The sequence below is a fragment of the Dermacentor silvarum genome, chromosome 3 (assembly GCF_013339745.2).
Source record: "Dermacentor silvarum isolate Dsil-2018 chromosome 3, BIME_Dsil_1.4, whole genome shotgun sequence".
Taxonomy (NCBI): Eukaryota; Metazoa; Arthropoda; class Arachnida; order Ixodida; family Ixodidae; genus Dermacentor; species Dermacentor silvarum.
Window position 1 is genome coordinate 198,427,270 of NC_051156.1, and position 26,381 is coordinate 198,453,650.

At 49.0% G+C, this 26,381-nt stretch overlaps 1 protein-coding gene across 2 annotated transcripts in view; it reads right to left on the minus strand.

Annotated features, from left to right (window-relative positions):
• Positions 1 to 13,918: 13,918 nt before the first annotated feature.
• Positions 13,919 to 26,381, minus strand: part of LOC119446442 (retinol dehydrogenase 13-like) — a 73,300-nt gene continuing 60,837 nt past the window's right edge. For both annotated transcript variants that reach the window (XM_049664149.1, XM_037710874.2), the window contains exons 2-6: positions 24,539 to 24,781; positions 22,685 to 22,970; positions 19,196 to 19,391; positions 17,791 to 18,009; positions 13,919 to 15,645 (exon numbers count right to left, since the gene is read on the minus strand). In XM_049664149.1, coding sequence (XP_049520106.1) covers positions 15,634 to 15,645; positions 17,791 to 18,009; positions 19,196 to 19,391; positions 22,685 to 22,970; positions 24,539 to 24,781 — 956 coding nt within the window. In that variant the 3' untranslated portion in view covers positions 13,919 to 15,633. The remainder of the gene's footprint in view (positions 15,646 to 17,790; positions 18,010 to 19,195; positions 19,392 to 22,684; positions 22,971 to 24,538; positions 24,782 to 26,381) is intronic.

The following is a 26,381-nucleotide window of genomic DNA, read 5'->3' on the forward strand; positions in this document are numbered from 1 at the left end:
AGCAGCAAGATAGAATTTGAGGAGCGATTGAGAGAAATGGCAGAAAAGCGGTAGGCAAGGAGAGTTTTCAGTTATTTGTACATGAGGAATGTTGACACAATATGGAGGAATTAAGCTGACCAGAAAATTGTCAATTAAATATTTATACTGCAGGAGGGGTGAAAACCAGGAAACAGTGGTTAAGAAAAAGGTTAAAGAAACAGAGAGGGGTCTGTGGAAAACAGGGATGCAGACGAAATCAGCACTGGGAACATAACTTCCAAGCAAGAAATTGCGAAAGAAAATATCTATGATAATTCTAGGGGAAGCTCTTTGTTGTTTGAAGCCAGGACGGGAGTATTGCGGACTAAGATGTACCGAGTCAAGTACCAAGGTATAGACACGTTGTGCGGTGCGTGTGGAGAAGAAGAGGAAACGGCTGAACACCTCATACTTTTCTGTAAAGGGCTTAACCATACAGTGCAAAGCAACGGGGCTGATTTTTTCAAAGCATTGGGTTTAGGGACAGTGAAGGCAAAATAGACTTTAAGCGGGGAGAAATAACCAAACGGAGGTTATCTGATTGGTGGCTAAAATCAAGGCAGGGGTGAAATCTCACCCACCACAAAGTACAAAATATGTTAATAGTCATGGCTAGGTGGCGTATGCCACCGCCCGATTTAAAGGGTTCAGCCTCATCCACCCATCCATCCATCGAGATAAATACCGCGTGTTGTTTGTTGTATTTGTCTCGTCCCCGTCTATCAGCGCCATCTTGTGTATGTGTGACCAACCAGCTGAAGGTATACAACCAACCTGGACAAATACCGCGTGTTGTTGTATTTGTCTCGTCCCCACATATATATGCGCCGTCAAGTGCTTGACATGAATGCTACCGCCGCCGCTCCCGAGCAGCACGTGCAATGATGATAATGATTACCTTTAACCATGTCACGTATGCCCACAGTGGGGGATGGGCCTATGATATGGTGGTTCTAGAAAACGCACAGATAACTACATAAATGAAAATAACTTCGAAGGCTTCTTTCTTCGCTGGTCTAGAGAAATAGCGCACGCAGGAACAGGGACAAGACACAAAAGTATAGCGTTGTCGAGTATTCTTTTGTCCTGGTCCCTCCCTGCGTGCGCTATTCCTCTAATGAATACCTTTTGCAACGAGCAGTCTGCGCAACGCGCACCAGGGGCCACCACAGACACACCGCCATTGAACGCCTTCTGAATCGGGAGCAAGCAGACATCATCCGCCGCCAGCCGCTCCAGCAACGTTCCGCCGAGGTCGGGGATCGCTTAATTATGGTAATATTTATTTAAATTATGTAATACTAGTGGAAAGACGTTCTCTGTCGTGAGCGGCAAGAATTTCGACAGAGGGTGTGTTCCAATTCTGGCCAGCTTCGGAGACAGTCTACGCAGACAGCTAAGGAGTCAGCCGAGAGAGCTTCGAGTCGAAGTAATGGAACGCGTTTAGAGTCGTCTGGAAGACGCTTCTGCGACGTGACGCCACCTCGCGGTAGCAAAAAGAAAGTTGAGAAAAGCACACATTATTTCTGTATTTTAAGTATTTTCGCCTGTGAACCTATGAAAAACACGATGTGACTTGCATTAAGAGTATAGAAAAGCTTGTCTACGTTTTCGTGTGCGCAGACGACCTTCCTGTCCAGTTTCCAAGCGTCCTGCTCAGTCGCCATCTTGTTTAGACAGCAAAATAGCCTGGGCAGAATCTTATATAACGGCTCGAAATGCTAACCGGTTCGCTTCGTCGCTTACGTCACTAAATAGGCCACTCCCAAGCCGGAGGTGGAAGACGGGTGGACGCGACCAATAAGCGAGAGGGTGCCGCCTCTGAAGTGTACGTCATCATATGAGGAGTTTATTTATTTTATTTATTCGATACTGCGGACTCAAGGTCCAAGCAGGGTGGACAATACAAATACAAACAAAGCAGAAAAAGCCAAAACAAAAAAAGCAGTCGAAGAATTGCGGAATGTTTTTTCTTGCTCGATAAATATGAACTATTATTTAAATATTGTCCTGAAAGTTTTCAATTATCGTCGCGTGTTGACATATTATTTTATTGTACATTAGGCAATATAATATTACCACTTGTTTAACTGTTCGTCGCCAGGTGGTAATCCACGCGTTAAAAATTGTTACCACTCGAATCTCCGAGGCGGCACGGCCCGCGCGCGCGGCCAAGGTCGCAAGAAAACAGCCAAGCCACAGCAACGGAACCCAAAGCGGACTACCTCTTCGCCGGTTCCACTCATGGCCGACGACGGGTTCGCTTTGAAAACGATTGACAGATGCGTGACGTGCTCAAAATTTGCGGTACCGCCCTGCTGTCTCTGACGGCCGCTGACGCAACCACAATTTTGACCAATCACGTGAGGGCCAGCGAACCGGTTCGCTTTTGGAACCGTTATAAGATTCCGCCCCTGCATCGTTCTTGACTTTGATGTTGTCTTCGCGAGGCTGTCTACTTTGATGTCTTCGTGAGAAATGGAACGAGACTTAAGATGGCCGCTGTCCGCTTAGCCGTTGTTACGATTGGCGTGTAACACCCCGTGCAAAAAGGAAGAAGTAGTTTATTGATGTGAAAAAGTAGAGAGGTCGGCCGGAATATGGAGCATCTGGCCTGCTACTCTACCTAAGGGAAGGAGAGGAGGGGAAGAAAGAGGGTCACAATGGGGGATGATAATGGGAGGAACTAGGTGAAAGGACACATTGCACAGATGATTATCACAAGCGTGAGTCCAGGCCCGTGTCGCCTAAGAAGCGTGAAAAAGCACGCATTGCCTCTGTTGTCTGACAACTATGTGGCCCTGCGCCTAGCAAGAGGTCCTCCGACAGTGGTCTATTATATAAATGCCTCAAGGTGGCTGCCAGTGTGAGTCTTTCGCGTGCATACTGAGGGCACACCACGAGCGCATGGTCTATAGTCTCTATAACACCACACACTGAACATTCCGGGGAGTCTGTCCGTCCAATGATGTGCAAATATTTGCGCGTGAAAGCGACGCCTAGTCGCAGTCTGTGTATCAAGCATGTATGAGGGCGTGGAATTCCACGCAGAACAGGAAATTGCATATCGGGATCCAGCCTTTCAAGGCGAACGTGACGAGCGTCTGGCTGGGCCCAGTATGTTTTCGTCGCACTCCTCATTAATTTCGACAGGAGGCATGTGATGTCTGGTCTAGAGAACGGCACTACAGTTCGCAGGCCATTGCTGAGGGCGCGCTTTGCTTCAGCATCGGCCATCTCATTACCATTGAGCCCACAGTGTCCTGGGATCCATTGGAACACTATGCGGTGGATCCGTGCAAAAAGGATTATCGGAAGACCATGCCTAATCGAAACGGAGGATGGATCCCTAATTTGTCGCCGGTCTGGCGGACGCCCCGCAGTGATTACGGGCCCCTTTGTGAGTGTGCGTGACAGGAGGGAGGGCCGCCTTCCGCGTACCAAACGGGACCCACGGGTTGCCGCTAGCGGAGGCAAGCACGTGCAACGTCGCCTAGGAGAGAGGGAGCAGCCGCCAATCCCCCACCAGACTCAGTACATGTCACGTGACGTTGACGTGAGCAAAATCCCGCCTACGATTTTAGCAGGCCTATTTAAGCGGCCCCGCAATGTATTTTCTCATTATTTCTCTTCTTCTTTTTTTTTTATCCTTCACCAACCATGGAATAAACAGTGCAAGTTTCGCACAAAGAAATAGTCTCGCCCCTGCCTGGTCGCCATGGTCTACCGGATGCCTGCAGCCTGCCGACAACCCCACGCTACCTAGTAGTAACGCCGGTCGAGGTTCTAGTAACCGGCGACGCAACAACTGGTGGATAGCGGTGTGATGGAACCCGACAGCAACGGGAGACCCAACACCGTCTAAGGCGAGTATTGGAACACATCCAGAGACTTCAAGGTGTGTGATGAGACTGCATGTGTGCGACCTTTAACCGATTCAGCTGCACAAGTAGTGTGCCAGCGTTTACGACTGTTCGTCATGCACACCTTTCCGCAAGGCGAGCATGGCAAGTTCAACCGCCAGCGTTGGATAGACAACTGCCAACAACGACCGGCAATCGATTGCCGGCATTGAGTTCCAGGCTAACACCACATGCACCAACAACACAGCGTTATCGCCACCGCTGGCACGAAATATTACATCATTAGGAGAAGGAGACGGATGCCCCCAGCCAATCGGCACTTCAGCAGCATACGAAATGGACATGTCCACTATATAGGTGGACAGAGACTGCCACATGCGTCGCCTTCAGTCGGTAAGCTTGTACACGATAATATTGCAGTGCAGACAAAACAAATAAATAAATGTATACTTACACTGAATCTGCAGCTTTGGCCATATATATCCTTATGACTCATTGAGCACCGTGAGGGACGAAATGGCGGCTGTCTGAGCCGTTCCTGCGGCCGCTGCGGTCATTGTATAACAAGCGAGCGCTGTCAAGTCACCAAATATGACGGCGCCCATCGGTATGGTGCTGTGAATGGTCCATATACCAACGAGCCTACCTTCACACTGATTTTCTACGTCCTTTCGAACGTAGTACAGGCGACAGCGACACTGTGCCCATGCAAGATTGTAGCGTATACTTTTGATAAAAAGATGTATACATTGTTCAAAGCTATTCACAAGACAGCAAGAAGATTACCGATACCGTCCGGGGGCTCGCAAACACTGTTGATCACGTGGTGTTTTGGGTTGTTTAATTATTACTAAGGCGAACTGTCTGTAGAACTGTGAACTTTTCACTGGAGCACGAAAACAAGTCCGCTTTGGTTGTGCGAGGGTATAAAGCGCACGTGCTATCGCTGTCCCTAATAACGCCTTTGAGACGGTGTTCACGTGGGCTCACTGACCATTTTCGCGGTGACCCGTGGCCGCTGCCTTGTTTGATCACGTCGTACGTGAGGCGTCCATTGCTTGCCTCAACTGCCTCCGTGTTTACAGTGGATGTGTATGACGCCCCAGTGTGGCTTAGCAAACCTATTTCGGGAGATATCGTAGACTGTAACTGGGTGGACGACACGAAGCTTTGGCCACAGCTTCTAAGAACATGCAAAAGCGCTTTCGGAGCTGATTAAGCTACGTCCAAACGGCACCAGCAGCGTATATGGTGCTTGCTCTAAAGGCGGGGCTAAATATGTATTCCAAGCTATCCAAACTTCTCATGAATTGAATCAGGATTAGCGTGTTTTGTTCTTCGTTCTTTATTTGGGGCATATATTTTGAAGCAGCGGCTTGTCATGTTTCTGAGCCAGTAAAGTTCCTCAGTGCGGTCGCTGTCTGATTATTTTCTACCTAATCGTTCGCGGGTGTGCTCAGTTCCGTTGGATTTGTTCTTGCTGCGCACAAGGCTTAAAACGTAGCTGTTCGGTACATTGTAATCATCATCATCATCATCATCATCATCATCATCTATATTTATGCCCACTGCAGGACGAAAGCCTCTCCCTGTGATCTCCAATTACCCCTGTCTTGCGCTAGCTGATTCCAACTTGCGCCTGCAAATTTCCTAATTTCATCAGCCCACGTAGTTTTCTGCCGTCCTCGACTGCGTTTCCCTTCTCTTGGCACCCATTCTGTAACTCTAATGGTCCACCGGTTATCCATCCTACGCATTACATGGCCTGCCCAACACCATTTTTTTCTTAATATTAATTGAAATATTGGTTATCTCCGCTTGCTCTCTGATCCATACCGCTCTCTTCTGTCTCTTAACGTTAGACCTAACATTTTTCTTTCCATCGCCCTTTGCGCGGTCCTTAACTTGTTATCGCGCTTCTTTGTTAACCTCCAAGTTTATGCCTCATGTGTTGGCACCGGTACCATGCAATGATTGCACACTTTTCTCTTCAACGACAGTGATAAGCTCCTAGTCAGGATTTGCCAATGCCTGCCGTATGCACTCCAACCCAATTTTATTCTTCTGTAAATTTCTTTCTCATGATCAGGGTCCCCTGTGAGAAATTGGCCTAGATAAACGTACTCATTTACAGACTCTAGAGGCTGACTGCCGATCCGCAATTCTTGTTCCCTTGCCAGGCTATTAACAGTATCTTTGTTTTCTGCATATTAATCTTCAACCCCACGCTTACACTTTCTCGGTTAAGGCCCTCAATCATTTGCTGTAATTCGTCCCCATTGTTGCTGAATAGGACAATATCATCTGCAAACCAAAGGTTACTGAGATATTCGCCGTTGATCCTCACTCCTAAGCCTTCCCAGTCTAAGAGCTTGAATACTTCTTCTAGGCATGCAGTGAATGGCATTGGAGAGATTGTGTCTCCTTGCCGGACCCCTTTCTTTATAGATAACTTTCTAATTTTCTTGTGGAGAAATAAGGTTGCTGTGTAATCCTTGTAGATGTAAGTACAAGGTACACTGTAATACCTTGTAGCAAATACGTATTATCGCTAGTAACTCACTTTCTGGACCGTCATGAAACATTCAGCTTCGACTATTCGTGCGCTATCGGTGTAGTACTATCATTTATTGTGCGTATATAGTGCGCATATATTCATTCTTGACTCGTTGGCGAAAGAGTGGGCGTAAGTTCCGTGTCAGTTGGAGTAGCTGTGTTTAGATACTATGCGCGAAACCTACTATGACAGGAAGCGGCGCTACTCCCGTTATCATTGTTTAACGACCGGTACTCACTCTTATCGACTTACCGGGGCCGAAGCCCTTTCTTTGAAGGTTAGCGAAGTAACACTGGCGGATGAGCAAATATCTGTACCCTCGAAGAAAGCCGTACATCTCGAAGTGCTGGAAACACGTACGGACGGTTGCAGCAGCGGTCCGCTAACTTGGCCCTATTCATTCCATTCCTTAATATGCCGGTCCCTATTTTTGCAGCCAAATAGTGCTCACATCTTCAATCCACATGATTCAATCCAGCATGATTAGAGCGCAGTGCGTTAGCGAAAACTCAGTTGCATTTCCGACAGCGGATCGCACAGAAGCAAGGTAGAAGCGGTATTGGTTTCGTATTCGTGCGCGGTTGCTGAGGCGGCGTACGGCGCGCCGCCGAAAGCGCCATCTCGTTTCTCTAGAACAAACTGCTCCGCGAAAAGGGTCAATACTAGTCAAGAGGGCACTATGGCGACTGCTAGGGAGCCCTCGTGTAATAAAGGTCCATATATAAAAGTCACAGTTTCGCCCCAAAGGCGATCGAAGCATTGATAGCGATAGCAAAGTGTTTAGACAATTAATTACACGAAGTAATTAAGGCTTCTAGTTTTATCGACCGTGTCAGTTGCATTGAAGATTCGCTTGCGAATTAACAAGCATGGTGCCATGCGCGCGCAGGCAAACACGAACAGGTCTCACTCTATGACCGCGAACACTGGCTGTCACACAACGCTGGCGTGATGGACAGCGCTGGCCACGGGCAACGAACGCTGTGTGTTGTCTCGCTTCAACGCGTCTGAAACCTGAGATTACACGACCTCCGTCACCATAGGCGTGCGGGAACACAGCGCAAAAGAATCAACCTGCCATCTCGGCTCGCCATACTTTGCATCCGCCGCTAGTTTACCTTCAAGTTAGGACGCGTGGCTGCGCATGCGCTCAGCCGTCATGCGCAGCCATGCACGGCCGCGCTAGAGGAGAAGATGCGTGCACACATGCGCGCGTCTCCTGTACTAGCCGTGCGGGGCCATTTCGAACTCATACGGCTAGTTACAACGTGAAGTGGTGGGTATACGCAAAATTCGCCTTGCACTTAGTGTGTTTCATTCATTTATGAATGAAGCACATTTCTGTAGTAATTACTGCAGAAATTTACCTGAAATAATGCTGTATACTGCGCTTGTCGTGTAGGCGTCATTTCGGACATCTTTCTGCAATAGCGGAAGACACAGCGTCGACATCAGACACAGCGCTTACATCAGCGCCGCCCGCCTTTTCAACAGTCGTGCTTGTGCAACCCCGGAATCCTGGCACGTTCTGCGGTTCCGATGACGCGGACGTTGAAGACTGGCTGGCGGAGTACGAATGCGTGAGTGCGAACAGCCGATCGGACCCTACCCAGATGTTAGCAAATATGATCTTCTACCTGAAAGGCACTGCGAAGATATGGTTCGTTAACCACGAAGCTGAGATTGGGAGCTGGGACACCTGCAAAGAAAAACTCCAAGACTTGTTTGGGAAACCCGTTGGCCGGAAGATCGCCGCGACAAGGATGCTCGCGTCACGTGCGTAGACGGCTACTGAAGCTTACGCCGCGTACATGGAAGACGTACGTGTTTGCGCAATGCCGAAAGACCGACGCCGAGATGTCTCAGGATGACAAGGTTGGGCATGTCTTGAAAGGGATTGCCGACGACGATTTCAACCTTTTAATGTGTAGAAATTGTTCTACAGTCGACGCTACTATAAAGGATTGCCGACGCTTTGAGCAGGCTAAAAGCCGGCGCATTGGCCACTCGTTTGCTCGGCTTCCCAACACGGCGGCAACGTGCTCTTGCGAAGACAGCACGGCTGCACCACCGTCAGTCCCACCAGGTCAGCTAACACGGATTGTACGCCGCGAACTTGAGGCCATGACTCCTGTTCCAGTTCACGCCGGTGACTCGAGCTCGATAAAGGCTCCATTCGTTCAAGCCATTGTCCGGTAGGAGCTCACCAACATGGGCATTGACTCTGTGCGCCGTGGCTAGCCCAACGCGAACTTCGTGGCGTCCGCCCTCTTCCTATCAAGAGCAGCGATTCGCTACACGATATCGCGACCCTGCTGCGTGGCGAACCCCTGACGATCGACCGATATGCTTTACTTGTCACCGTATCGGACACGTCGCCCGTTACTGCGCCACCCGTTGGTCCTCGGCGCCTCGAACGCCGTCTACCCCGCACCTCCACCAAAGTGTGACGGACGCGAGATGAAGGTGAAGAATGCGTTTACAGATTATATACAAAGAAGGCTATAGGACAAGAGGTGTCTGATTCGGCACACGTGCAGGTGTCGTCTACCCCGCACCTCCACCAAAGTGTGACGGACGCGAGATGAAGGTGAAGAATACGTTTACAGATTATATACAAAGAAGGCTATAGGGCAAGAGGTATCTGATTCGGCACACGTGCAGGTGTCTTCATCGTCGTCTCCGTCGCTCTGCCAAGCATCGCGTTGATCTAGGTATGGATCGCTCCGTAACAACATGTTGACTGTCTTTTACGAAGATCATCATCATCAGTATATTATTGCGATAGCAATTATATGGACACTCCATATAATTGGAGTATGGGCGAGTGAAAGCACGCGAGGGACGCGCGCTTTCACGGAGAGCAAACGCGACGTCTTCCGTCGCGTGAAGGGCCGTGGGGGGATGGGACAAAAAGAGTGGGGGCGACGTTGTGCTGCGGCACCAGCTCCTTATCTTGGACCGGGTGCAAGGGGAACTGGCGACTCAATCTCACACGAGAAAGGACGAAAGCAGGAAGACACCGCGGGAGAGGCGGTGCAGCTTCTACTGTGCCAGCAACTGCATACTTCTACTTTGCGCGGATGCGGGCGGTCGCGCGCACCGTATCTTGAAACCGATATGCACACGGCTCCTACCTTTGTATGTGCTGTGCTTTCGCCGCCCAGTTTCCGTTGAAGCGATAGACCGCACGAACCTTCACTCGCAACCGCGTTTGCTCACGCCAGCGTTTTAACAGTGGTTGTCTGCGGTGATCGAATGTGATCTATTCATGTTTGCTTGTTCGCGTTGACACCATACTTGTTAATTCAGTTAGTAGGCGAATGTGTCCACGTTTATACAGCCGATAAAACTATTATCCTTGCTCCGTATGGCTCTCCACTAATTTGCTATCGCAATTGATGCTTCGCCTTTCGAGCGAAACTGCGACATTTTTTACTCGGTACGCGCGTCGGCCGCGTGCCTAAAAAACTGCGTAGTAACCATCGATGATCGCAAAGATAGCGACCGCGGTTTCGACTGCAAGTGTTGAAACGAATGGTAGTTAATTCGTCCAGAGTCGGTGCGTGCGTCGGGCGCGTGCCTTCAGCACCGCAAAGTCGCCGTTCATAATCGCGTCGATAGCGGTCACGCTTTTTTTCCGCAGCGGTAGCGGCAAACAGTTTCGTTTTGACTCTGTGCAAAGCTGTCGAGCTTGAAAAGCACCGGCTACATCGCGATTATGTTTTCGCCAGCTCACTGGCGAAAACAAATTTCTGCCGTCGCCGTCGCCGTGAGGTTCCGCATAGATTCCAAGGGCGATAAAATCGTCGCCGCGCGCCGTATGCGCGAGCGAAAGCGCGCGGGGGACGCGCGCTGTCACGGAGGGCGAACGCACGGCGGAAAGCAAACGCGACCGTCGCGCGAAAGGCCGTGGGGATATGGGAGGGAGGCGGGGCGACGCTGTGCTCCGGCACCAAAGCGTATCTTGCAACCGGGCGTAAGGGGAACTTGCCACTCAATCTCCCACGTGAAAGCGGGAAGGCAGCGCGGGAAGGAGGGGGGGGGCAGCTTCTCCTCTGCCAACAACTTCTCCTCTGCACAACTCCTCTGCACTTTGCCTGGCGTTGGCGGTCGCCCGCACCGTCTCTTATCTCCACACGGCTCTGACCTTTGTATGCGCTGTGCATTCGCCGCTCAGTTTCCGTTGAAGCGATAGACCGCGCGAGCCTTCGCCCGCTGCGGCGGCTGCGCTTGCTGCCAGCGTTTTGACAGTCGTTGTCTGCTGTCATTCAGTGTAATTTATTCATGTTTGCTTGTGCGCGCTGACACCACGATTGTTAATTCAGTTAGTAAGCGAATGTGTCCAAGTTTATGCAGCCGCTAAAACCACTATCGCTACTCCGAATAGCTCTCTACTAATTTGCTATCGCAATCGATGCTGCACCTTTCGGGCGAAACTGCGACATTTTTTTTTTTTCACGTGAAACGTCTTTCATTTCGGTCAGCATAAGGAGTCGCTTGCTAAAACCCATGTAACGTTACATATACGTATGTAAATGAATGTAACTAAAATATGCATTACTACATCATGCGCTTAGGTATCGGTTGTAGCGGAAATAAGCTCGAACATGCATGTGTGGCGTGTACAGACGGCGCCGTTGTCGCGCCACGCATGACGCAGTCGGAGCTAAATTTAGCCTCTCGGTGTTCAGAGAGGCGTAGCTCGCCAATATGTTCGCAGCTGGTTCAGAGCTGGCGAAAGCCTCAGGTGTCTATGTTGGCGGTGCCCTTGACGGCGATCTTGGCGAAACTGCCCCGTGACGAAAAATGGCGGACGCCACAAATAATGCTCGGATTGACGTTACATTTCTCAGGGAGGTTCCTGTAAACAAAGTAAATTAGTGGCTATGAAAAAAAAATTTCCTGCGTTTTGTTCTAGATGGGAATCGAGCCCGGGCCTCCGGTGTGCGAGACGAGCACGCTTCCCTGAAGCCACGGCTGCTTTTTTTTTGTGATGCCACGGCTGCTCCACGGTTCTGGCTTACTAAATAAAGGTGTGCCTATAGTCCTTGCGTGATTGCACACGTCACGTCGCAGCCATCTCGCTGACTAAAAGGTGCATGGCCTAGTGCGTGCGCAAACATGCTGAAGTTTAGGTAGTACATTAAGCGTTCACATGTGGCGTTCAGAAGGTCGCCTTAGCGCCACACGTGTACTTCCAATTGCGGCTTTTTATGTCTTGCAAGAAGTCTAGCCCCGATTGTATAACTTCATGTATTACCATATGTGCAGCAGGCTTTCGCTTTCTTGTGTTACAAGAGTGTAACACCTGCCGAACTTTCTCTATATGGTACGTTTATCGATCCCAGTGGGAGTGGTCGCGTTTGAGAGAGCTCACTCTGCCATATTAGGTAATAGTCATAACCCATCAAATTCAAACCTGTGCTCATTTAGGAGTTATAAGACTTGCAAGTGTGCAATTTGTTGCAGAAGTTTGGCGGTTAATTGTCCGTCTATGGCGTCCCCGAGTTCGACACGTTGGGTCCAGAAATGGCGCGCATGATAAGACTCGGGAAGCTAGACTGAGGGATGCCATCAACACTCACCACCGGCTGTTACCACGGCGGTTCCACCACGAATAGGAAGCGATTGCCATTGCAAGATCAGATCGTATAGGATCCCGACTAGCTGTATCATAAGGTGAGTATGTCAGCTTCGTGATGCGTGAATAAATGTCACATGAACATTTGTTAACGTCACTTCTGTGCCCTACTGCCCATACGCCCTGAGCCGAAGCACAAGACGTTTCACGTGCACGATACAGCCTACCCGACTACATTTTTTTTTTTCGAATTCTACTTATGCGAAGTTTGAGCGCAAGTTGTGTCTGCCAGTCCAAATTATATAACTGCGCAATAGCAGATGTAGCTTTCTGCAAGTTATCTTGAAATGGTAACTTTAAAGACGTTGTACACCCACCGCTCGACATTTTGTTTCCTCTGACGACGTCTCCGGGCGAAGGCGGCGTAAAGGTGAAGGCGTGCAGAAGGAAAATGGAGACAAACGTTGGCTGACACACGGCTGCTTCCTCGGGCCGTTAGAGAGTGCAGTGTGTCACCGTTAGTGTGCACCACTGATCTGTAGTGTGCACCGTATACTACTACCAGTGCGAAGTGTGTTCAATGTGCTACCGCTAGTATGCACTCCGTTATACCACTAGTGCGCTGGTGCCCATAATGTATATATGTACACTGTTGGTGCCAATGGGCCCAGTGTGTTGCCAGTGTGCTCACATTATATGTGCAGTGTCACAGACAGTGTCAATGTCTATTTTGTTTGCAGTGTGTGTACATGCTTACCACCAGTGTTAATATATGCACTTCGTTCACTGCTGTGTGTGCAATATTAACGCCAGTATGCACTATAGGTGTATAACCGCTAGTGTACTTGTGTTCCGGTGTATGAACCGCGTCGACAGCTCGACGCAAGATAACGCGCCTCGAGCGTCTGCGCCTGCGCGAGCTGCTTCCGGCACCCGACTCCAGCGCTTGCCGCATCGCGATGCAATGCGCTCCGAGATTTCCCCTAAGTGTGAAACAGACTGTACACTGTCACTGCCAGTGTTCAGTGTGCTCACAATATGTGCCCAGTGTTGCCACCAGTGTGCTGACAGTACATGCACATTGTTACCGCCACTGTTTAGTGTGTATCGTGTTCACAGCGTGTGTAGTGTTACTGCCAGTGTGCGCAATGCTCACATTATGTGTACAGTATTGCCACCAGTGTTCACAGTGTGTTACTGCCAGTTGGCAGTGCTAACAATGGCTGGAACACTGCACATATTGTAATGATATTGTACGCTGGCGGTAACACACTATGTACACTGGCAGAAATATATAGTTCACACACACTGCACGTGAAGGCACTGTACACTGGCAGTAACGCGTTACGAACACCGGCGGCAACACTGTACATTGTACACGTACCGCCAGCACACATCACACTGGTGGCGACAATGTACGCATATTGTGAGCACACTGAACACTGGCAGTAACATGCTGTACGTATTGGCGGCGACAGTGTACATACAGTGTACATACAGTGTGCATACAGTGTACATACAGTGTGAACACAATCTACACTATATATGTGTGCACAGTGTTTGTATATTATTGCTGCCAGTGTGCAGTGTTCTCACAGTATGTACTGTACGTGTTGCTGACTGTACCTGTTTGAGTGTGTTTTGTTCACTGGATGTGTACCGGGCTACTGCCAGTGTGATCGAAGTGTGTTCACAGTGTGCATAATACACATTGTCACCACCAGTGTGCACAGTGTAGTATTGACAGTGTATGTTCAGTACGTATGTTTTACCACCAATGCGCACAATGTAAGCATATTGTGTTAATCCATCTAATCGTCTCTTCTGCCGTCGACGATCTTCGGTGATCGCCAGAGGTGCACAAATTAAACAAGTGACTCAGAGACGAACGACTTGTGATATCCATGCTGAATGAAGTTCTCTTTGTTCCTTTATTGAGACGTGTGAAACACCTTCGTTCGATGTCTCTTCATTAGACGAGAAGGCAGCGAACTCGACACACTTTGTTGCTGTTCTGGCCTAAACAAAATGTCCATTCTGGACGTATAACTTTCGATAAACCTATTGTATATTGCAAGTGTTATCTTCGCCTCTCTTCAGCAGTCATTTCGATGGGGCGAAGGCCACAGTTGTGTAAGTTTCCTTTTGAAAGGCTGCCTAGCTTTTGGCGAATACTACCAGCTGTCGAGATTCTCTCTGCGGCTGAGTTGATGTGTACTGAACTCATATCATTTATGAAAACGCAAACAAGAAAAACAAACAAGGAATAGACTATAATGGAATATTGGAAACACACCAATAAAAACAATGACTATTCCTCTCCCTTCGAGCTCACACTCAGGTAGAACATTCTGGATAGGTATCTACAGAACATGGCACCATTCTGCCGGTGCGACAGCAGAAATGGTGACTTGTGGGGTTGGATAATAGTTCATATACGCCGAGTTATTGAAAAGCGAGGCTGAAATACCTGAATTAAAATTTATTATATTTGATAATGCCACATCGTAGTTGTACTGGTTTTGTTCTTTTTTGCTATGTTAGACGCTGCAGCACTGCTGGCACGTATACCTGACCTGGCAGAGCAATCCGTCGGCAGTTTAGAATATCGGTTCAGCAAAACTCTATCCGATCTGTACTTCATAATTTAGGCCTAGGAAATTATCACAGAACAGTTTCATCAGTGGGGTTAGCTGTCTGCCACCTTTCGGGATATCCTTTAGAGGTGACGAAACGTTCAAACGTTCAATCAACTTTCATTAATATATGACTCTACAAATCTTTGCTTCCGCCCACTTTGAAATGCCTGGCAACCATAACAAAAAAAAAAGTATACACCAATTGCTGTTGGTGGAAATTCTTTTGTTTGCTGAAGAACCCACAACGAACGTATATCCGTGTGCACACTTTCTCTATCGAAGCTGAATCACCATATATGCGGCCGCGTGACATATAGCCTGCTCACAGAGCAATCGCAATCGCTAGATCCCTCTCTGCTCTGATTCAGGCTACAGCTAAAAGCCGAACCACGCGCAATCTCCTCCGTGCGAAGTTACCCTGCTGCTCGGGTTGCATTTGATCCCTGCTAACACTGATATAGGCGGCTAACTGGACTCTAATCACCGCACTCCTAACTAGGATCGCAAAAGAAACGTGGAGGTTAAACGTGGTACATTCCACAAGCCCTATAACTGACTCCCATCGGGCTGCGCGTCCCAGTCAACGTTTATTCCTCGGTCGCCAATCAAGCTCGCCGTAATTTATGTTCCTTCATCGCCTATCGGAGTGGGTGCCAGTTTTCGCATCGCAGGGATCTCTCAACAAAAGGCCACGGGCAACTACAAACACGGGCGAAGGTCGCGGGCCTTTAGACTTCGTAGCTAGCGAAAAGGGACCTAGCAATCCGCGTTATATATGTATACGGCATTTGGCAGACAAAAAATAAATACGTAAAGGGTAGAAAAAAGATAGGACAGAGACGTCACAGACACGAGAGACACGACGATCTGTACACATGAAGGGAAAGGAAGGAGGGATAAAATGAGAATAACAACGAAGGACGCTCGTGCGCATGAGTCAGCGTCTTCACCGTGATCTCCAGCGCCAGGTCAGTCGTCAACCTGGAAAAAGACGGAGGTCATTGCTTCCATCCGTTGACAAGCTAAGCGCTTAACGGTTCACGCAAATGGATAAATGGTGGGCAAAGTATTTGCATAAGTCAGCAATTAAGTCTATATAGGAGGTGCTTTTTTCATCCGAGACAGAATGTACAGCCCGCGCAGCACTTGAAGCCTTGCACATACGCTGAGGCTTATAGTCCTCCTGCCCTATATCGAAGAGACCCTGAGTTGTGGTAGGTTTTTGATAATGTATGCTGGAAGCCCGAGACAAGACGTCTGCGGAAGCAGGAAGTCGCAACACATAGGCACACAGAACCCTTGCCACACGAGAGGGGACACCGGTTAAACATAGAGAGAAAAAGCAGGCCTGTGTGTGATTTCGGATGCGCAGAGCACGGAAACAAATGGGTAAATCGATGTATCAGCGAAGTGGGCACAGAGGTGGCAGGGAAATAAAAGTCTGGGAAGGTTGATGAACAAATGCAGGGATGACGTAAGGACACCGAGGGGTGAGGAATGGGTGAGGCTGATGTTGAACACAAACACGTGAAGAGAAGAGGGAGAGGCCTTTGTCCCGGCGGTGGACGAACTGTGGCTTCCGACTGCGATGATGGAGATATATAATTATGGCGATTGTGGTAATAAAGGGTTCTCGTTCGACTTAAGCGTGACGCGGGCTGTACTTTCTGATGGCATCGAATGTGAATCAGCGTATAGCCATAACGCTTTCATAAAAAAAAGAAAAAAAAAACAAGGAAAAGCATGGTTCACTCCCGCTTACACCAAGGAAGAGGCTGTTTGTTATCCTTTCATTATCTAATTTTTTCTCAGGTAGCGCTTTGTCCTGCCCTGGTTCTGGAACTCACGGTAAAGCGCGATATTACTTATACGCTGCTTGATTAACTTTTTTTTTTCAAGAAGACCTTATGGCGCCACAGGTTTGACAGTTGATAAAAACACACTGGAAATGGTCACCTCGCAAACAAGGTCGTTTCTCAGGATTTAAGTCATGCGTTGTGGTCTTCTGGCATGTAAGAACTTAGAAAGCCTACAGGTTCTTCCCTTCAGGGAAAGGCTCGCTACAGCGACTTTAATGATTCGGTGGTCGTGCTGTCGCGTCTCACAATGCATTCCACAGGGTGCAAGCTATACATGCATCTTGGATAACAACGTTCAGAAGGAGACACGACGAATTACGTCATCCGTCTCTTTTAATATACGGCGACGCCTGCATGCTGTACCACATTTACGTTGAAGTTATTACGGAGTGCATTCGTTTTACGTTACGACCGGATCTGTTATAGCTTGTATCGTCTGCGCTCCATATAATAAGCTCGAGAGACTTCAAGCCACAGTTACGTGCATCTGACTCGCAATGATCTTCGTAGCTGGAGAACTTGCATGTGGCCTCCAGGTAGGCGGCTTTTATTTTCCGGAAATTTTGTCGAGAGTGCATCGGTGGTCACTGTTTCCACAGTAGCTTTCTATAACAAGCCCGCAGCGATACACTAAAATTCGTCGTGATATTTAATACATGTGCACCGGCCACAAATGAAGCATCTATGAAGGAAGGCAATGAAGAGAGCGTTGCGGGGTCCGTGTTAGGCCAATGACCGGGACACCCTAACGTCGTTTCCTCGCATGTCGCAGTACCTCCTTTTACGAGCCGCAACAACAAGGAGTCTACCTAAAGCGTCATGATTGCTGTAGCCAAGGAGGGCAGGCGCCTAGATAGCGACACGAGACCCACTTAAAGGTGCCGAGCAGCCCGCGAGGGACGGCTTTTCAACACGGCAGTGCATAACATCGGCAAACCGCGAGGAACACGGTCAACGGCAAGCTTCGCTCTTATACCGCTGAAACTGAAAGGCACCACGTCGGCGAGCAACTTTGCCTTACACGCTATATGCGATATATGGGTCGTGATGCCCAATGCTGGTGGGGAACCTGTTCGGAACGTGGGGACAAGGCGAAGCTCACGCTATATGGGCATTGCGGTGGCTGCCGGTTTCGCGCGCACGCGCCTGTAGCGAGCCCTGCGGTGAAGGGAGCGCGCGTCTCCCGCGGTCCCTAGGCCTCTTCCTCTTCTTCTTCCTCCTCCTCCTCCTCCTCCTCCTCCTCTTCCTCTTCTTCTTGGGGGCGCACCTGCTGGATGCCCTGCTGCATCCGTTGGGCGAACGCCTCCAGGTTGATCTTGGCGGCCTCGACGCCTCCTCCCAGGTCCTCTTCCTCGGCCTCCTGAGACAGCGAGAAGGGGATGCCCTTGGAGCGGATCAGCTCCTCGGTGCGCTCCCACAGGCCCCGGGTCGCCTCCTCGTTCCATTCCGAGCTGCGGGTGTCGTAGGCGTGGAGGTCCTTGATCACCTGCAACGAAAGACCGCCGCGCGCTCGCGTTCAGAGGCAGTGTGGTCAGGAAATAATAGAAGCAACAATAGGCAACAAGTATAGTAGTGTAGCTCCAGTGCCGTTTTTTTTTTTTTCTGTGCGGTCGTTTCCTTACTTGCTTTTAGAGTCTTTCCCACCGCAAGAAGTATGAACCCAACTAGCCCAGAAACAAGCTGTAAAACAACAGGGGGGTTTGAGCGATCCGCTTCAGTGACTGCGACGAGCGTGGTATAAGGGCCCATTCACACTTGCGACTAGGGGAGGTCGCGCGACCAAGTTAGTCGCAAAGCGACCAGGTCGCTTTTCTCGAAATGCGACTGTTTCGGGCCAGTCGCTCACTGCTCGATTCCTCAGTCGCGCGACCGCAGTTGCAGAACAGCTGAACCAATCAGATGCGAAGGAACAGGACGTCCGTATACGCTGACGCTTATTTTACGCGGCGATGACATTTCAAGCAGAGTGAACGGCATATCGTGAGACATTTCGGTTTAGCGACTCGATGGTCGCATTTGTCAGTGTGAACATCGTTCGTCTTGAGTAGCTTTTTGGTCGCCAGTCGCAATCGGTCGCAGCGACCTCGCCTAGTCGCCAGTGTGAATGGGCCCTAACGCTTCTACGTACGCGACTTTCGTGACATTCGCGCGAAACTATAGCATAGTCGATCCACAGGCGTCTGCATCAGCACACAATGTCTCGCGGTCTCCTTCACGACATGATCTGCATGAACCTTTACAGGAACACGAAGCAAAATTTGAAACAATAAAAGTGCACAGCACCCACTGCTTGATACGTCTGCTAATTAAAGTCATGAACTAAGGGAACTTTTTTTCATCTCCGCGCTTCCAAGAGGACTGCAGTCTATATCGTGCTCCAATTACTTTCACTCTAGGGAACAGCTGAAGCGCTTTCGGCTGCCTATATGACAAGCGAAAAGATGGTTGTTTAAACGGCATGCGGGAAGGCAATTAACAGTGTTTAGCAGTGCGGCATATATCATAACGAAGTGAGCTGGTCAGCTTGCATTATACCGACATCTGTTCCCTGATTTGTTTTAACAGAGCCGGTGACGCTGGGTGTAAGCGTCCATTTAAATGAAACGGGAAGTTATGCACGACAGGTCGGCAACTGCAACAACTACAGTGCGTGCTGCGACGCTCCAACACACCTTTCCGGAGTCTGACTCGATCTTGCGTGCCATGATGGCGTAGAGGACCGACTGCACGGCTTCCTCGGTGGAGCGGAACATGATGCGAGCGAAGGTCTGCATGAAGCGGCCCTGGAAGCCCGGCAGGTTCTTGTACAGGGTGGTGGCTATGAGACCCGGATCCACGCAGAAAGCGGCCACGTCGAACGGACGGTACCTGCGAGGGTAGGACGCATCCGTTCACGTGAAAGTATAGTGACTGCCAGCTGTCCCAGCCACGTATATATAGGTCTCTGCTTAACGAAAATGCTCAAGCAATCGTACAAACGGAGCTCTTATTCTCTGCGCCCTTCTGTTGCAGTGTAGAGACGCTACAGTGTATACCTTTGCATATAGTCACGTAAAACGGTCCTCGGAAAAATATAAATGTGTCACAAAAGAGCGCGTAATCAAAGCGCGCGCCGCGTGTCACGCAAGCCAATGAAAGAAACACGCCGGGCCCGCGGCAGCTTCAGCAGAGGGGGAGAGCGCATACGCCTCAAACAGCCGACGCGACCAACGGAGTCTAGTCGTCTAGAAGCATAGACGAGGCGACAGTAACCAGAGAGAGAGAGCGCGCGGGCGCCGAGGCACCCTCTTACCCGGCTAGTCGAGAGAGAAATAGATTACTACAGCGTGAGCGTGCGCCAACAGGCTGACTCACCCCCCCCCCCCCCCCCCCCCGACGACGCTCCGACGGCGGCGGTCGAAGGTGCGAGAATTGACTAGAAGATTCCCAGGCTTTGGCCATGCTACGAGATCACCACTCCAATAGGAAGGTTCGAGAACGCCTGTGGAAGCTATAAATACGCCGTGCGGGAATCTGAAGGGGATCAGACCGCTCCGGTGAAGAGATGTAACGTGAAGGCCGACCGTCCGCGGAACAAGGGGATTCCCCGGCAAGCTAGTCGGCGAGTTCATCGAGCGTCTGCATTTCCGGAAGAAGTTCCTTCTTCAAGATTTGCCCCGAGCTACGCCAAGATCGTCCGACTCAAGACTAGCGCGGGTGAATACGATTGGACACTTAGTGTTCCTATTCATTTTGTACTTTACGTGTTTACTTCCTTGATACGCCTTTGAATTGCTCAGGCCCTCCGCGTGCGTGCGCGAGCTCACCGTGTCCTTCCTCCCCCCCCTCCTCTCTCTATCTCATCTTTCTATTCCCTCTTTCCCGTCCCCCAGAGTAGGGTAGCCAACCAGACGCATTTCTGGTTAACATCCCTGCCTTCTCTTTCTCTCCTCCTCCTCCTACGTGTTGGACTCTTAGTGCTTGTCGCGAATTATTTTCCTGTGTTTTGTGAATACCCATCTGAATTGCATTGTGATGTGTCTAGCCTAAGTGTGCACGTGTGTGTGTAACTGCCTTGTGTGAAGAATATATTTTGTTGTGTTTTGACAACTCTGGGCTCTGACTCGGTCTTTGGACAGCAACCGGCGTTCGCTGGCGCACCAAAGGGCCCATTACTAATTGTCCTTGCTTTCGTGGGATTATTTTCGGAAGGTGATAAGTCGGCTTTGGATTTTAGTCCGGCGTTGGCGCCTCGTCCACGGGGTCTGTGACAAAATGTGTCAATATACATCCCCAAAGGGAGAACATGAACGCTGGGGTTCGCTTGCAAGCTCCGAAGGGCATATGGACAACATTAACAGGCGTTCTGCCATGCGGTAGTGTCGGTGAGTGTATACTAACAAGGACATGTCCTTATGCGTTCAGATTTCTTTGATAATATATTGTGGTTGGTCAGTTGATTCGGAGACATGCTGGAGATAATTCTCTGCTGCATAGTTCTGAGAACTGTGCCTGTCAAACGTTTCGTAAAGGAACAGTCTAGGGCACGCTTGACTGCATGCTCCCAAGGGGAAGCACGTATGAAACATAAGCAGGTGCTTCGCCAAGCGCGAGAGTCAGTGAGCAAGTACGATTAAAGACATGCTTTCTCTGCGCGCTTGCAGAATTTTATGCTCACTCATTCTATATGAACCGTGCCTGTCAGAATGTTCTGGAATTGAAGTATATATCCATAGCTCCCACAGGCTGGGCCAGCGCCTAAATAGGGTTTAGAGCTTCTTAAGATTATGCCTCTGTATAAGAACATGTTTGCCACTACCGCTTTACAATTGATTGTACTATATATATATATATATATATATATATATATATATATATATATATGTGTGTGTGTGTGTGTGTGTGTGTGTGGTGTGTGTGTGTGTGTGTGTGTGTGTGTGTGTTGTGTGTGTGTGTGTGTGTGTACTGTGACATAAGGGATATATTACATATATGTAAGGGATATATACATATATATAAGGGATATATTACATATATGTGTGGCGAATATATATGCTGTGGAGACGCCTCTCCACAGCATATATATTCCCCCCCCCCCAAAAAAAAAAGAAAAAAAAGAAAAAAAACTTGCCGTGGTTGAACGCGGTTAAACCAAGTTTGTCGAGCGATAGCACGGTTTTGCTTGCTTTGGGCTCGGCGCCGTCAGCAACTCATCAACAGTTGCACCACAAGACAACACACAGGCACTGCTCGGCGCGGCAGCAGCAGCGAGTGAATTGACCTTCATGTTGCGTCTCACTTCAACGCGAACTAAGTGTCGAAAGCACAGCGCATACGAAGTTACCAGCACTCGGCGCTTTTTGTACACACCGCAGATCGCTTTGAAGATGATGCCCGCGCGACCGCGTACTTTGTCCAGATCGCAGATCGCTTTCAAGATATGGGCGCCCACGCGGCGTACGCAGCAGCCGCCGGCAGTGGCAGGCTATGAGTCCCAGTTTGACCTTGACTGAGCTTGAAGGTCAGATTTACGGAACCAGGCGTTTTCTGGGTTTGTACCTGGATCGAGTAGTAGAGCTATCGCTCTAAAATCAAACATGGCCGAAGTCTCACAGTGTGCGCGCACCTGAACTGGTGACTGCATTTCGGCATAGCTCGTAAATGGAGTAAAGTGCATAGACCCAAACGTTGCAGTATGACATAAAAGTTGAGACCTGTGCAGTGCTTAAACGTTGAATGTGATTACTCGCTGAATAAAATGAAATAAAATACAAGTGTACGCATCGCCGTTAGCTCTATAGGATTTACTATAGACACCGCGTCACAAATAGATTCGCTTCATATGGATTCCAACGTGAGAGTTGGATCTACATATCACCCCCCCCCCCCCCCTCACATGTCGGAACAGAGAAGTCGGCGCCTCAAAGAGGGCGCCAGCTTGAATCCATCTGTTACGTAAAGGCCCAACACGCGTCCCGCATGTATATACAGTCGAATTCATCTCGTTGATACGATCTTCACAGGAACCGGAAAATAAAACGTATCATCCGAAAATCGTATCATTCGAAAATATTGCTCCTGTGGGACGTTGGCCGAGGGAAAAAAAAGAAACGTATTATCCCGAAAAACATATTATGCAGGATCGCATCAACGAGATTTCACTGTGTATGCACTGTACGCACCTCCTGGCCAGCTCCTTGTTGAAGAGCACCAGTCCCAGCTTGGAGCTCCGGTAGACGGTGCGGTAGTCGTACTCGTGGCGCACGCGCTTGTCCTCCATGTCCTCGAGGTCGGCCATCTGTCCGTTGCGGAACCCGCCGCACACCACGTTGATGACGCGCGCGATGCCTCCGGGCGTCGAGCGCAGCTTGTCGATCAGCAGCGTGGTGAGGAAGAAGTGGCCCACGTAGTTGACGCCCATCATCAGGTCGATGCCGTCGGCCGTGAAGTCGCGCCCCGTCATGATCGCTGCGAACGTTGCACGCACGCGTACGCGGTTAGTATGATATCGATCGAGGCAGCAGCTGTTCAATGATGTACGCCTGCAAGATACGCCTGATACGCCTGCAAGATCGGAGGTACACTAGTGAGGTAACCATCGACAATAATTTGTTTAAAAAACGAAAACAAGGGCAACGTGTCGATCCGCCGACAGCGTTTCGACAGATGTATACTTTTCAGAACGTTGACAACGACCAGGCACTCTCTTGCTCCGTGTAGTACTTTGTTTTAAGCAATAGGATATGTCCACTAGACCCTCCGTATGCAGAAGCTGAGACGTATTTTCGCTGAAGATTCTTTGATAGAATGTTTTGATAGCATGCAGTCGGATAGTACGAATGCAGGCCTTTGTCCCGCGAGTGGGCTTAATTGGGTATAGATCGTGATGACGACGAACCACCACAGGATAATGCGTTCCGCTGCTGGGCACGAGGTCGTGGGTTCAATTGCCCGGTTGCGGCGGCCGCATTTCGATGGTTGCGACATGTAAAAACAATATTTATGTTTCGGAGAATGGTGCACAAAGAACACCAAATGGTCAAAATTAATCCGAAATTAATCCAAGAAGACATCTTGTGGGCGGCGTTGTTGGTGCAGTAAGGACTTCCTCAATAAGGCACAGGTCAAAGGAGTAACAGGGTCCCGCACACTTTCCTTTCTCTATCCTTAGTATAGAAAACAAAAAAGGAGTGCAAAGGGCGCAAGCTATTTCTCCTTTCACGCACATCGCAGTTAATAAAAACTGCTGATTAACCGAATTCTGTCTCACCAAAGCTTAGGGAAACTTGCTTAAACCGCTGTTTCTACCCCCTTCAAGTCATTAGCAGAAGGCGACACTTTTCGCGGTCTATGCTACACTGGAACTGTTATATTTCGTCTACCGTCAGTTTTACCGGAAGTGCAGCTTGCAGTGTATATAAGAGCGAGCGCGATTGGCTGCATGCATGCTCTTTCTGGCACATGCATGCGCGTGCGTATATATCCTCCTAAGACCTCGGGCACAATACATTGCACATTTCCTTCTCCATTTTTCATAATTTCACTCGGAAGTGATTACGCACAATATTCATGCATTCGGGGTATAAAGTACGGCGCATGTGTCACTGTAAAGGAGTGGTTTATTCATATCCTTGTCATCCGCTTTCGATGAATTTGACATTCAATTCACCTAGATCTCTGTGTCGTCCCAGACGGCCGAAAGCAACCTCGAGGTGTGTTTCGAAATCACTGAGAGTTGCGTGAAAATACCGGACGCTCCAGCAACATGGCAATGTACTTACTACACGTAGTTCCACCTTCATCTCTGCGTTTTAGCAATGAAATGCAGTATTTACCATAGCAAGCACGAGGAGATGAGGAGATGTTCACGTTCATAGAGATGCAGTTTTTTGACGTCTAACCATGGTACATAAATTTTTAAAATTGTTTTTTTTTTTCCAAGTCATAACCTAACAGTAGACAATAAAAACCACCTTGAAGAGCGATTATATCACATAGTTGTGTTCGGGTCTCAGGAGGATATGACGTGCACGTACCAGCATTGTTGACGATGCAGTCTAGGCGCTCCTCAGAGGCGATGAGCTCCTTGGCGAACTCGCGGATGGACTCCAGGTTGGTCAGGTCCATGTACATGACCCGGACGTTGAACGAGCCGGTCTTCTCGCGCAGGAAGAAGGCCGTCGAGTCGCGCCGCAGTCGCGTGCGGCACGCGATGACCACTCGGGCGCCCCGCCGCGCGAGCTCCAAGCACAGCGTGCGGCCCAGTCCATTGGAGCCGCCTGCAAAGCGCCGGAGAGAGCGTGGCATCAGGCGTGGCCTCAGAGACGAGTCGGCGCGCGTTGTCTCGCGCCGCCGGATCTCTGAGGGTGCGTAAGGTCATTTCAATACTTTGCTTCAGGTTTGCGGCGGCGCCCGATTCCGGCACGAAAACCTGCCGAGCTATGGATGCAGTCGAACCCGGATATGTCGAATCCACATATAACAAAGTATTGGAACAACTGCAAAATCCCTTTGAAAATGTATGTATACAATTTTTATTTTAAACATCGAATTACCTATATAGTATTATATTCAGAACATTGTAAAGCGTAACGAAAAAAAAAAAGCTAGAGAAGCGACAAGACAGAGCGCTTATAATAAATTCTTCAGTTATGAGTATACTCATAACTGAAGAATTTATTGAACAAATTTCAAATATATACTTATATATAGAAGTGATCACGCATGGGGAGCAAAGCAGGTGTAACAAACCAAACGATATAGTGATAGTTAATCCTAAAAAAAAAAAGAAACGTTAAAGCTTTGACTTGCAGGTGAACTAACAATCCGGAAAAGCAAATTCCTTATGAATGTCAACCAGCTATATCGACTGTCCAGCTTGCTGAAGTATATATACTATATATCCCAGGTGCAAGGGGCACTACAGGAAAGCCCACTAAGTGACAAGGACACTCCCTAGTCGCCAGAATATGATTGGCTACCCTCGTGTAATAATTGGCCACTGCCTCTCTCATAAATCTTGAATTATAATCTTGTCCCTCAGGTGCTGTGGAGCAATCTGGCAACTCAATTCACCGCTGTGCAACACGCGCAAACCACGTGATGATATTGAACAAGTGCCCTGTAACTGTCACCACTATAGCACAGCGCGGCTGGCGTCAAATAATTCACTCGGTACACGAGGACATACACTGACTTGTGGTTTCCTAGGAACCTGGAACAGAAGTGGCGACGCAATCCGAGCCACGAAGGCTCCCTGCTATTATATTTGCGCCAGTCGAGTCTTGTGGACGTTCTTTAACTGTTTGTTATTCGTCTGGACTTGACTTTTTTATTTATTTTACAGCGAAGCTGTTATAGGCTAGGTTCCAGGAGATCGCGTCCGTGTACACCGGAAGTAGGCAACAATTTTGTAGTGTATCGTTCACTTGGTATATACCAAAACTGGCATGGAAGGGTACGAATGCGTGACTAACATTACTGATAGGCCATGCCATCAATAACATCACATGCTCGTCAGTTACGTCACTATTAACGGTATGCGGCTATGATATATAGATATGCAGGTATGAGCCAGGGACAAGAAAGAATGAAAGAAGGAAGGAAATACAGAAAGAAAGAAAGAAAGAAAGAAAGAAAGAAAGAAAGAAAGAAAGAAAGAAAGAAAGAAAGAAAGAAAGAAAGAAAGAAAGAAAGAAAGAAAGAAAGACGAAAATAAGGTAAGAAAGAAATCACGTGTGGCTCATGCCCGCGTTGGATTTGTGGATATGAGCCGCCGAGGGTAGGAGCGGCAGAGTTGCCGTCGGCGTCGCGCCAACGCCTCGGCAGAAGATCGGACTTGGCGCAGCAAACGCACTACTTGGTCATCGCGCCGGGCGA